This window comes from Pavona decussata, unplaced genomic scaffold (genome assembly GCF_977016875.1).
Source record: "Pavona decussata unplaced genomic scaffold, jaPavDecu1.1 SCAFFOLD_39, whole genome shotgun sequence".
In the NCBI taxonomy this organism is placed as follows: domain Eukaryota; kingdom Metazoa; phylum Cnidaria; class Anthozoa; order Scleractinia; family Agariciidae; genus Pavona; species Pavona decussata.
In genome coordinates, this window is record NW_028145461.1 from 630,179 (window position 1) to 644,381 (window position 14,203).

A 14,203-nucleotide genomic window follows, 5' to 3' on the forward strand; every position below is an offset into this window, starting at 1 on the left:
GACATACTAAAACCCGTACGTTATTATTATACTACTACTACTACTACTACTACTACTACTACTACTACTACTACTACTACTACTACTACTACTACTACTACTACTACTACTACTACTACTACTACTACTACTACTACTACTACTACTACTACTACTACTACTACTACTACTACTACTACTACTACTACTACTACTACTACTACTACTACTACTACTACTACTACTACTACTACTACTACTACTACTACTACTACTACTACTACTACTACTACTACTACTACTACTACTACTACTACTACTACTACTACTACTACTACTACTACTACTACTACTACTACTACTACTACTACTACTACTACTACTACTACTACTACTACTACTACTACTACTACTACTACTACTACTACTACTACTACTACTACTACTACTACTACTACTACTACTACTACTACTACTACTACTACTACTACTACTACTACTACTACTACTACTACTACTACTACTACTACTACTACTACTACTACTACTACTACTACTACTACTACTACTACTACTACTACTACTACTACTACTACTACTACTACTACTACTACTACTACTACTACTACTACTACTACTACTACTACTACTACTACTACTACTACTACTACTACTACTACTACTACTACTACTACTACTACTACTACTACTACTACTACTACTACTACTACTACTACTACTAATAATAATAATAATCTTTATTGAGGAAACTTTTTCACAAAATGTGGTTTTCGAAAAGGACCTCAAAGATTAAGACTAAAATGTGTACATAAAATTAAAAGGAAACAGAGAAAGATATATAAATAAATACATAAATTATATTAAGAAATCAAAAACATGTCGCTTGAATCCATTAATATTAGCAGATTCTCGTGTTACCTGGCTAAGTGAATTAAGGTCATTTACAGCATGATATGCAGTTCTTTGTTTCCCTTAATTTCTCTTAAGGCTGGGGAGTCCAATATTGGCTTTATTTCTTGTATTGTAATGATGTTGCTGTTGCTCTGTGACTAAAGTCAATTCATGGTTTATAAGTCCATTTGGACTTTTGTATACATGCACACATCTTCGCTGGAAACGCAAATTATACTCTTTGATATCTCGACTAGTGCGGTCGTACGATGTTAGTACAATCTTCACAAGGTTTCTCGGTGCCTTTGCACGGTACTCGGTTTGCCTTCTTGTTTCAAGAAATCACTCCTTTGCTGATAGAATATTCGCAATGCCCTTTAGGAATCTTTTTATTAACCTGTCTGTCTGGCATGCTCTCTGCAATTCGAGTGATTTTACTTAATCCGTGAAATAGGTAGTAGGATACTACACGCTATTATGCACTAATTCCATTGTCTTCTTTTGTTTACTTGTAGCTTTTTGGTGCTAGATGTTATTCTCTGTTTCACGGGTCAAGTAAAATCACTCTCAAATAATATTACAGTGACAATATTTCTGTTCATTTACAGTATATCCATGTCTGAAATAGTTTTGTTTTCCTGTGATTGGTCAACATGCAGCACGTGGAGCCATAAAGCTAAAACTGAGATCGATGATGATGTTATTCCAGAGTTTTGGTTGGTTTAACGGTCACGGGATATTTAACAAATATTTCATGTCAGTGTCTATTGTGGCCTTTAAATCCGGTGTTTTCTGGTCGTTCTTGCGAAATGAAATCCGCAAGATCTAGCAATATTTCTTGGCCGTTTTTTATACGACTGTTATTCTACTCGCGCTTGTTGAATACGGGATGATGTGAGACAACTAAGCGCTTCCTATCTATCATCTCGTATCCAAGGCGTGCTTGTGGGATAATTGTTCGGTATTTTCCAAATGACATTCCCCCAGTTTTCAAACTACAGTCGCGTCAGTACGATAAAAGACGTTATTTAAAGCCTTTAAGATAGATTTGAGCGTGATTACTGCCGGGTCAGGCGAAGACGTCAGCAAAATTGTGGAAATGCGACTAAAAGCCAGCGTTCCGCACGCGTATGTGCTCTCTCAGTAAACATCCCACGCAGTAAACATCCCATGTTGTTCCAAGTACACGGTATCAGGAAAATCACTGTAATGACTCATGCGACCAATATGTATATTAATTTTACGTCTACATATTATTAATTACGCTGTAAAACGGCTGAGCGTTCTTGCTACTATAGACGCTACTTGACTAACAAAACCCATATATACTCACGACCACACAAGCAAATAGCGAACATCTAATGAAGGGTGGATGGACGGACGGATGGACGAAAGCCGGCGAAAGGACCGGACGGATAGACGAATGAACGAAAGAACGAACGGACGGATGGACCGGGACGAACGGACGGATGGATGGATAGACGGACGAAATGGAAAGACCAGACCCCAAGACGAGCACTACACCCTCTTCTCTTTCATGTGACGTGGGTGTTTTCAACGTCCCCGCCCTGCTAACTTATATATGAGAAGATGTAGGAGACAAGGCCTGTCAAAGGAATTCGAAGCGTCATTATTCTAAAACAACTTGTAGTAGTAGTAGTGGCAGTGGCAGTGGCAGTGGTAGTGGTAGTGGTAGTGGTAGTAGTGTTGTTGTTATTATTATTATTATTATTATTATTATTATTATTATTATTATTATTATTACTATTTTTTATTATTATTATTATTATTATTATTATTATTATTATTATTATTATTATTATCATTATTATTAATATTATATCAATAATAATAATAATAATCAAAATTAATTGTAAATAGATCAAAATAAATTTTAAATAGGTTTTAATAGTTCTGAATTAAAATGAAATTGTAATAGGTTTTGATAGTTATTTTTTCTACTTTTAACTTGTAAATAGCAATTTGCTTGGAATATGTTAATAAATAGATTATTTAATTAATAGTAATCAGTAATAATAATAACAATAATATTAATCACTAATAATAGTAGTAAGAATCAGCTTTATGACAGAACAATTCATGCCTGCAGAAGTGAGGCTGAGAGAAACTGGAGCGAATTGTCAATTGTAATGAGTAATTAGCCCGATTTACACTAGAGGCGGATCATCCGACCAGACGAATGATTCGTCTTGACGGATAGACGGATCATCCTTCTCTTGTATAATCGGGCCATTGTGTAAGCTACTGAAAAGAACTGAAACGGAAGATCGATTAAGATTGTTTATATATGTTATAGACACTGTCTTTATGTATGTCTTAGCGGATAGAATGGTGAATAAAATGACGAAATAATGTCGGAAGACGAGAAATATGTAATTCTACCAACTTCGGTACCAGACCTAATGAATTGAACAATGGCTTGGTTAGCAAAGATTATCGAAAAAGAGAAAGAATAAAATTCACTTGGACTGTCTATAAATTTTGACAAGTCAGTGAAAATATTTTCAGTTAAAAAATTACCAGGAATTTTAAATGCCTTGTCGATTCGTCTTACTGAAAAAAATAAACGGGATAAAAGCAATTAACGGTAATTAATGTATATCTATCCATTCGAATCCAGGAAAGCAATTAGCCGGCATCAGCACGTTTCTTGTTTTTTACGATTGATATGCCGACAGTGTTATGCAAAGAAAAGATAATGCAACGCTAAATAACAGCTAGAGTGGCCTAAGAACAATAAGGGTTTTCCCTACCACTTAGCATTTTAAAACATTTCATCCATCTTGACATAAGCGAAATTGCTTCCCGTTTTTCATAACGTAAAATTTCCACAGCAAGATGCTAACATCCAGAATATCACTTCGTCCACACCGCAAAACAATGTCCTCGCTTTAGGCTTTTTGAGTTTAATTCACTTAGGACGCGCATGCATCTGCCATGCCTATGAAAATGTGCCTTGAGTTTTTTTGTGCTCATGAAAGCCGATATCGGAGAAAAATAAAATGTTCATTTATCTTAAGACAATATTTGCAGCGTTAGATCAGAAGTAATAAAAATCTGGATAGTATTTGAACACGTACGCTTGCTTGAAAACTGATATGTCGCCGCACGTTTGCGAGTCTTCTTTAAGATGGCACGTTTTTCACCCTCAATTTCGCGTAACAAAATCCAGTGCATAAAAGAAAATACTATTTCTTTTTATTAGATTTTTAGTAAAAGTACACATTAACACGCTTGTCTGAATCTTTCGCTTGTACTGTGAAAATTTGCATGAGAAAAAACACCACCTGGCGAAATTTAAACTTTAAATAAATATAGTGAAATATACAATAAATTTTAACCCGGCCGGGCGGTTTCGCGGAAAATAAAACTCAGAAACACGGTGGGAAAGGTTAAATTTTTAAAAGCACGTTTATAATTTTTCGTATGAACCACTGTTTTTTCATGAATTTGAAACGACTGCGGTAAAAAGCGAGGCGTTCTATAGTTCACAAAAATGTTTTCAAATTCATATGTAACTTTTATTATGATCTACGATTGTTTGGAGGCGTTTGGTTTCAGAAAAATGTAACTAAAACCCCAGCCTGCTAATGTGCTATTTTAAACGTCATTGTAGCCGATTTAAAAATGACAACGCAAGTTTTCACGTTTATAGTTGGTTATTATAAATATTCTACGTCGCTGAGTAATAGATTCAGCGTAATTTGGATGAAGCATGCATCATTTAGCAGCATTACACGTTTTTCTTCTGCCTTTATGTTTTAATTTAACGAATGGATATAAATTTTTTCTCTGAAAAGCTGGTTATTTCTCGATCTATAAAATCCAGGTTGAAAATAATTATAAATTCAAGCGCAGCCGAGTGAAGCCATTTGAAAGCGAAAAGTACTCTCTGCTCTAAAAGGGTTTTCTCTCTCTTTTTTTTTTTTTTTTTTTTTTTTTAAGCTTAACGAACGCCAAGTTGTAAATACACGCTGTCCTGTTAAAGTCATTATGATGCAAATTTTTTCTGAGTCGATTTGGACCTATGGCTGGGACTGTTTGCTAATTAAAAAGGACAATATGGAAAACTGCATCGCAAAGCAAGGTGACCTGTTCGAGCGTCACTTTCTTTCTCCTTTCACCCAATAGAACGTCTGGGATAATGTGTACAGAAGGCAGGAGAAAAAATTGACATGGAAATTTAGTTGGTTTAATTTTTTTTTCTTTCTCATAAATCGCCGCTAGAGAGCGATTGCTGCGCAAACGCATACGCACTGAATTGACTTTGTGACGATGACAATATATTGTGGAGCGATTGGCAATTTCACGGGACGGCAAGAATCGTAAAATCTCCTTCAATAACGGTTCGTCAAAAGGAAGACAAGTTAATTCAGGTAAAGATCTGTTGGCACAGTGTTAAAAATACGAAGATATTGCAGCCAAAACCATCATTCACCCGTCATCTTCACCAAGCAGCTGCTGAAATATTGAAAACTTGGAGTTTATTTTAAATCTTCACGCGCTGTACTCAGCTAGATCTTACCAAAACTGGTCAGTAGAGAACGGAATTTTCGCAAAGTAAAAAACGTTTTTATCTCGATCAGTCTTCGATGGGTCTCCTCTCCAGCGTCGAAGTTTTCACTTTCGCCCTGTCGTTATTCTTCATGACGCTTGCGGCGCTGGTCATGAATTTCCTTGTTTGTTTAGTCGTGTATCGGAGCAAAGAACTTCGGAAGCACATTTCCAGTGTTTTTATCGTAAACCTCGCGGTCTGTGACTTTTTCATGGCTATTTTTGCCATGCCGTACTCATTTGGCGCTGTGGTGGCAGACCAATGGCCTTTTGGCGCTTTCTGGTGTCAAACTAGTGCGTTTTGGAATATGGTGTTGGGCCTCGCGGCGGTTTTGACTCTCGCGACAATTTCCGCAGATCGCTATATTGCAGTTTGCAAGCCTCTTCAGTACCGTGCCAAAATGACTGTGCAGTGCGCCCTTGTTATGATATCCTTGGTGTGGTTGCAATCCATAATATTTTCCTTAATCCCAATTGGATTCGGATGGTATGAATTTAATCCGCGATATTTCTTTTGCACATTCCCTTCTGACCTGCATGAGGTGAATTATCTGGTATTTACAGCCGCTACGTACGCCGCAAACGCCGGGCTCTCGCTTCTCGTCATGCTAGTGACTTACTACAGAATTTTCAACGTCGCAAAGCTTCACTCTCGGCGGATAGGACACGCGGTAATAACCGCGATTCATCTCGCACCTGTGCGTGGACCGATAGCCACTGAAACCAGCAGGCAGCGAGAGTTTAAGGCCGCGAGAAAAATCCTGTTCGTGATCGGCGCTTTCTTGTGCTGTTTGGCACCGTACACGACTCTGCGAATTCTTGAACTTAGCACTGATGGCGTTTCATTGGCGCACACCGTAACAATAACATTGAGGTGGATTGCGTTTTTAAAGAGCGCAATTGATCCCTTTATCTATGGACTTTTGCAAAGAAGATTTCGACGTGCATTACTGGAGTTATTTCTTGGGACTCAAAGAGCGCGTTTAGCTAGGGGCTCATTACCTTGTGGGCCCATCAGGCTGACTGTGCGAGCCAAAAGACAGTCTTCGCAAAGCGAAACGGGGACATTTGTGACGGTAGCCACGAACAGAACTTCATCGATCGAGGCGGAATAATTTACTGATTATACCTAGATTGCGGTATACGCTTGTGGTTTCTTGCATGTGCGTTCGAATTATTTGCCAATGGCGCAATTGATCTCTAACTACAACCAACAATTTGAATAAAACTAGCGCTAGAAAAAATGATTGCGATTCATACGGCAATATTTGGTACGAAATGATTTCATAATTTGAAAGGAGGCAGGCTTCGTTCGGCCATTTGTAATTACTCATACATCGCTTACTTTGTTTGCGTCCATTTGAATATATTTAGGTGGAAAATGAAATGACTCTGTTTTGGTCATTGCTGTATATGAAAACTGATCTCAATTCCACAGGATCACAATTGATATTTAAAAAGTATTTTCAATACTGTAGTATGAATAGATTTCCAGATGAGACACCCACAAAGGAAAAAAATTATCTTGTACGAATTTGAAAACACTCCGGAAAGGTAGAATTTAAGTAAATACAAGATAACAAACAATTATAATTATTCCTGGTGGAAAGTTTTTAATTACTTTTTGCTGTGAAAAGCACTTTTAAGAACAAGACAGATCAAAACAAAAGGAAGGACAGCTAATTTCTTTTTTCCCTCATTTCTTGATAATCAATCATAAGCCCCCGTTAAGTCCCAAAAAACCTTGTAAACATTCATTTGAATTTTTAACGATGTCCAGTTTTATCTAATAATCTCTTTAAAAAGACTTTCAATCTTTTAAAGGGGATTTCTCCAATGAGTTTTTTTCGATCACGCTTTGCTGTCAATCTGAGTAGAATTTTGGTACATTTTGTTAGCTTTCGGCGCTAAAAACGGGACGTGAATTTGTGAATTTGTGGTATATCGAGAATAACTCTTATCTGTAATGTTAGAATCAGATTAGCATTCTCTTTGTATAGTTTACAATCCTTGAAGCCAATTCGCGGTGAATGTGGTTAAAGCAAACTTGTTATCGCAATTTTTTGTACAGGTGAACTGATCAGAAATTTTTTTTAGAAATTTCGTTTGAGTTTCTCAATGGGAAATCCCCTAAAATTCTCGTGAATATATTTACTAAGAGAAAGATTTGCAGAAGAAATAATAATTTAACGTTCAATAAAATGAATAAAATGAAATTCTAAATAGTATTTTGCTCTAATGATACACTCAGATCTTGTTTAACCATTTTAGTGCTTAAAGCGACTGTTTTCATCGCAAACACACCGTCCCTTGACTTTTTTTTTTTTTTTTGGGGGGGGGGGGGGGGGGGTTCGGCTTAAGAATCGCATGGCTTTTACATAATTATTTCATCCTGCACCGAAAGAAAAATCGCTTTATTTAAGTGTCAACTATATTTGGGACAGAGTACTAATTGGGGGAACTATTCAGATCGAATTGCAATTTAGAGATATGTCGGTTTTTGAGGAGGAGGTTAAACCGGAGTACAACCTCAGCTTCCGGAGCAAGGAGCGAGAACATTCCACCGGGGAATCGAACTCGGGCCACATTGGAAGGCGAGTGCTCTCACCACTGCGCCATCGCTGTTCTCCATAATGACTAAACATGAAGAGTTTTACACATTCCTTTCACTACTGAGAACTAGCTCCCTGGGGAACGAGACATGGACAGGGAAATGTTTCAGCTGAGATTATTGTTAATAAGAAACGAGGATCTTTTAAAAAACAGCTTTAATGTAAAACTCAGTGGACTTTTTAACAACAGTGTAAAGAAAATGACCATTATTCGGTCCTCTTCTACAGGAAGACAACGAACACGCAATGTCTTCGATTTCGAAGCTTTTAGCTCATAAGTTTATACGGACTATACTAATGTAATAAATATCGCGATGATCCGTTCAGCATTGATTGATCGTAAAATTACTTTCACTAAAACCTAGCGAGTTCGTTCCCAATCATAAAAAAACCAGCCTTGTTTTTAAGCGAATGGGGTCGCGCTGTTTAGCAGGGAGACCGGAACTGAAAAGAAATCCATAACTCACGAAATGAGGATTATCAGTAGAGCCAGTAAATGGGACATCTAACTATGTTTATTTCTGTGTGTTCAACACATTGTCTCAGTTCAGAAGATCACTCCGTGATCATTTCCGGGTATTGACGTTGAGCAGTTGGCCGGAGCCAGGTGAGTACACAAAGTGCACGTATCGCTGTTTTAAAACAGTACGTAGGGAAGGCGGTTCCTGTCTTTTCGTCCGGCCTGATTTACACATACATTCATGCAAGGGATGATAGATAGATGATGGGATTCTGTTACCAAGGGCACCTTTGCAGGCCGGTGTTGTCTTTAAACTCAACCATCAGTGAACGATCACCATTATCATTTTGTAAATACAGCTGATGAGGTATATTCATATCAGGAAAATGCCCATCCTAGAGAGGTTGAAAGGTGGAGAACTGACATCCAACTGGTTAGACTAATTTTCTTTCCTAAGAGTTGTCATTCTTAAACATTCCTGCGTTTTAAGAATATCATGGTACAGTGGTGTACTTGGCCACCCAACCAACCGATATTCGGATCAGTTACTTTGAAAAAAAAATACAGAAATCTTTACTGCACTTGTGGACTGGAACCTTTGTAAAACTGAGACATTAATACCTTACTCCTTAGGAAGGCCAAAAACTAACATCTGATTCGGTGAACGTCCAGGTTAGGTTTACGAACACTCACTCGGTGAAGGGGAAGGCTTAGGATCAGTGAATTTTACCAACAATAAGTAAACATATAGCGTGCTCGAAAACAAATGGTAGAATCAGCATGGTAGAATTGGCATCGAATCTGCTGGAAATTGGCGGGCTAACCAAATCTATGGAAACGAACATGCTACGAATGGGACACAAGGGAAAAGATACAATATAATGATGTCTATAATATTATTATTTTTGGCCAAACGTAAAGGGAAATAGGCGGGAAGTTCATATAGCAAGATTGCTGAATAAATAGATGAACAATAATATCAACAGAGTACTAGTAAAAACCAAGGTTGGGTAAGTGTTAAGAAAAGAAACATTTCTTTATAAATGGGTGATATGGACGAAAGTAAATGTTAAGTTCAGTCGGACTAATAATGAGTACACTAGTTTCCTGGAGGACTCTATATTTCACTGTAGTGAATTAGGAAGACCTATGCTTATGGAAAAATAAATACAGATTAGTCAGCTTTTATTTCAGCTGAAATGTTTTGCTCGCATACCGTATAGGTGAGGTTAGAACATTAGTTCCAAAATTTTCTGTGGCAAGTGTGTTCGTGGCGAGAACGTGTGTCATAAAAGATTTTGACAACTTTTCCTATCCATGCGATCAAAATTAAAATGGAAAAATCAGACTTTTGGGCACCATGGGCACGTTAGGCTTGACAGATAACCCATTGTCGAAACAAAACGAGATGAAATGATAAAATTAGTAAATATCAGGGCCGTACCTAGGATTTTGTTGTTTGGGGAAGGGGGGGGGGGTGGGGCAAAATCCGCACACCCCTCACAGGGGTCTCCCGTATACAGATTGGGTTTCTAGTTGGACGTTTTTGTTTTCACCCCTACACATATAGACAGAAAGTTGTCTCTAAGACCTTTAAAGAAAACAAACACACTGATGCTTTTGTCTTTAATATTCATGATTTTTTATGGCATAAACACCTTGTTTACCTTGAAATTGCCGCCGAGGGCTCTGCTACACAATGATGATTTGTATTCCGCTTGTTTGGTTCGTATCATTGATATTCTCATCATTGGAGCTATCGAATTTTGAAAAGTTAAGCTTAATTACAAAGAATATTCAATCGTTGGATGGTTAAGTTGCCGTGTTGCTTTGTCCAACCTACAAAACTTTCATACTACAATGAGCTAAGAATGAACACAGCAAGCAAGGCAACTATTTGATGACACGTTTTATAGTTAAATATTTACCTTTCTTCGCGTCAAAGAAGTCCACTGATTATACCTCGTTCAGCGGGAGCCGGCGCTTTCTTCCCGACATATTTCCAGCGGAACGAGAGAGAAACGTTTTGCAAAAGTTGGCAAGAAACACGCGTCAACCGTTTCCCGCCACTGAATTTTAAACCACAAGCAGTCCAAATTACAAAATAATATTTTCAGAAGAAAACTCCTACTAGCTTTTGCCTTGAAAGATTTTCCAAAAATAAGTATTTGGAATTCACATTGAAGGAAGATTTTTTCAGTCAATTAGTCGGTTTTCTTGTGCTTTCGGACCAATATAGCTACAAGAAATACCCGAGCTCAGCAAACTCAAACACCATGTTAGAAAAAAAAAATTCGGTTTTCCTGGCGGTGGCAACGTGCTCGGTTCTCTAGAAAAGGTCCTCACTTTTCGGATGTTTTAAAAAATTAACTTAAATAAATGCGAAAAGCCTATGATAAAGACGGTAAGGGCTACTTTGGAAGTCACTATTGGGTAAGACTTCGGGCGGTTCATTATTTCTCTTAGGGATGGGAAAGCGAGCGAACTCGGCACGCGAGCGAGCGCGAAAATGACGTAACGCGCTTCTCGCGGGAGGCTTTTTCCACGCGCGCTTGTGTGGTTTTGCTCGCTTTTCTATCCCTACACATTGGTGCTTCATCATTATTAAAAATTCATGCTTCGTAATTGGAACGTAAATAATTTATTTTAACTGTCACAACGTTGTCTAATGGACAATTTTCGGTATCGGTAATTTTCAGTTCTTTTACACTTTTCTTATTTCTCTGATATTTTGCCTTGTTCTAATCGGTACAAAGACCTTTGAAGAAGAACACAGATGACAGATTTGGAGCTTGGAAATGGAATAAATTCTTTTATTTGACTCCATGCACCTGATTCGCAGTGGCCACATTAGAATACCGTTGTCTGCACAATTAAGTAAATGAGAAAAAAGACGCCAAGTTAAGTGCCTCACTCCATTTCAGGGTTGATTCTAGGGTGTGGCATGGCGAAATTACCACAGACAAAATATATTAGTATTCAAGAAGTTCGTCTATCCAGGTGATAATTAATCCCATGCACTAGTTAACCTTTCATTAACATTTTTTAATAATTTTTATTTGCTTTACGTGGAACAATATTTACAATACTATACATTACTTATAATAATTACAATACTTACTATGCATGCTTACTATGCTTTGAAAATTACAAAAGTACACTTTGCATTCGACGTATTTTATGCATTTCTTTTTGTAGGTTAATTAGGTAATAGCTACACACGACCCCTCAAGCATGTAATGCTTTTATTCACATCGTGTTTAAATGAAGGATCCTACTTACTTAGTTACTTGCTTACATTATTAACAATCCTCACTATATTTACAGTACTATATTTACAATCCCTACTAGTATTTACAATGTCTGCGCTAAGCTGCTCAAAATATAATACCTACACTACTTAACGATATAGAGCTTACGCTACTTTTAATAATACTTTGCACGTAAACACACTCACATACACAAAACGTAACCTGCTAATTAATAAATTTAGACCATAAGTTTCACGGGAAAAGCGCTGAATTTATTGGTCATTATGGCTATATATTTTTCAATTTCTATCTTTTCCTGTACGTAATTGAGTTAAGAAATCTGAAAAGTGGATTTTAACTCCATTTAATGCTGTGCAATAGAGAAGGTACTTGCCGATGAGAATTAAATGGTTGATTGAGGGTGGAACAACAAGACCAGTTTTTCAATACACCATCATGATTTCGTTTTTACAAAGAGTCAGAGATTGCTTGGATGAGGACTGATATTATTGGGAAAACTCAGACCAGAAGGAAACTACAATAGGACAAGATACAAATAGATGAATGATCGAGTGCTCAACTTTTGTACAAAAGTGGCGGAAAGGTTCCTGAACTTTTTTCATTTTACATTAAAAATAACATTTGTATAAAGTATGTTGTAAATAATTTTGTACTGAAACATTGAAAGTTTGATTTCTTTCGTGACGAGAAAAGGTAAAGAATAAATTTTCTGACGTTCATCTCGACTGAAACCATATTCCATTCGCTTTTTCTCTGCTGTTGGGGGACAAGCCTTGCTTATCAATTAATAATCTGTGTATTAATTTGCAAGTGGTTTTATCAATGGCCAATTAATGCTCGTCTGATTTCCTTCTTTTCAAAAAATTTTCCACTTGGCTGATATTGCAGAAATGAGGCCAAAATACTGTAGAAAGCTACACTTTATCCTAAACCCCTTTGTGAGAACTCTTTGAAATTGATAAATCGATTTTAGTTTTCGTCAACGAGACAGAAGCATTATTGATCTGGTCAACTACACTGAAGGTCGCGCAGGAACCTTGCCCACATTAAGTACGTATTTATTTAAAGAGTATGCGCGAACCGTGGTGACTTATTCCGACAGTGAGCAAAATTTTCATGAGAAAACTTTTCTAAGTTCGTGATAATTTATTCAACGTATTCCGTCTTCGGCGTATTAGAAATTACACGTTAGATTGAAATCTTGACGTAAGTTAAAATTTACGTTGTTGTTGTTGTTTTTTTTTTGTTTGTTTGTTTGTTTTTTGACAAGTAATTCAAGATAAAATCGTTTTCTGCCTGGACTGCAATGGACCCTTACCACTCGGCGGCCATGTTGAGTCTTGGGGGAATCAAAAGCTTTGTTTTCGCACGGCAAGCCTTGGCCAGAAACGAATTTAGTGCAATGCTTGCAGTGCAAAAAAAAAAAGATTTTTATTCTCCTGAGACTCAACATCTCCGCCGAGTGATAAGGGTCAATACAGCAGCTGCGACTCTCACTCAAATGATTTTCGGAGATGGGAAAAACCGCAATTTTATGACCAAACTTTCGTCGCAGATATAGAATCTGATAAACTGATACAAGCGGGAGGTGAACTTAGACTAGTTTAGAATGAAACGAAAAAATCGCCATTGATAGAGGCCAATGTATGGGAGATTCGCTCTCTCGCTGCATCCTCTCTTGATTCAAATTGTCCCGGGATAATTTTCAGTCCAAGCTGATAATAAATATCCCATTAAGGAGGGTATCACCTATTGCTACTGCGCATACATTCTGCGCATCTCTAGATGCTCCGAGAACCTCGAATTTCTGGAAAGATGCCTGCTAATTCATACGTTTTCTTGTGCGGTTTAAGACTATGCGGGAAAAGACGTACTTAGCAAGGGCTTTTGAAATCAGAAAAGAAAATTGGAAGGTAACCACGCATTTTTCAGAGATAATTAAGCTTCAATGTGGAAACAAAATCTTGTTATGTATTTTAACGCTTTTTGGAATAAGTGTAGCTTAAGGACGGTGCCTACTATTGTTACTGCGCATACCTTCTGCGCATCTCGAGATACTCGGGTTTCCTATGTCCTCCTATGGGTGGTGCCTACTAATACAGGGATATTTTTGCGCGGTTTAAGACTATGCAGAGAAAGCAGAACTTACCAAATGCTCTTGGTATCTCAAAAGAAAATTGAGGGTAACCATGCATTTTTCAGAGATAATTAAAGTTCAATTTAGGAAAAAATCCCATACGTTGCTTTATATTTTAGCGTTTTTTAGAGACATTGTTGCTTAATTTTCTCTGAAAAATGCGTGGTTACCCCCAATTTTCTTTTTGGATTTCAATAGTCCTTGCTAAGATCTGCTTTTCCTGCACAGTCATAAATCGCACAAAAATACTTCGGTA

General features: G+C 37.3%; 1 protein-coding gene across 1 annotated transcript; it reads left to right on the forward strand.

Moving 5' to 3' along the window:
• The first annotated feature begins 4,941 nt into the window (after positions 1 to 4,941).
• Positions 4,942 to 7,680, forward strand: LOC146483334 (G-protein coupled receptor 26-like). Its single transcript, XM_085106017.1, has one exon. The coding sequence runs from the start codon at positions 5,505 to 5,507 to the stop codon at positions 6,579 to 6,581; it is 1,077 nt and encodes a 358-aa protein (XP_084962143.1). The 5' UTR covers positions 4,942 to 5,504; the 3' UTR covers positions 6,582 to 7,680.
• Positions 7,681 to 14,203: the final 6,523 nt, after the last annotated feature.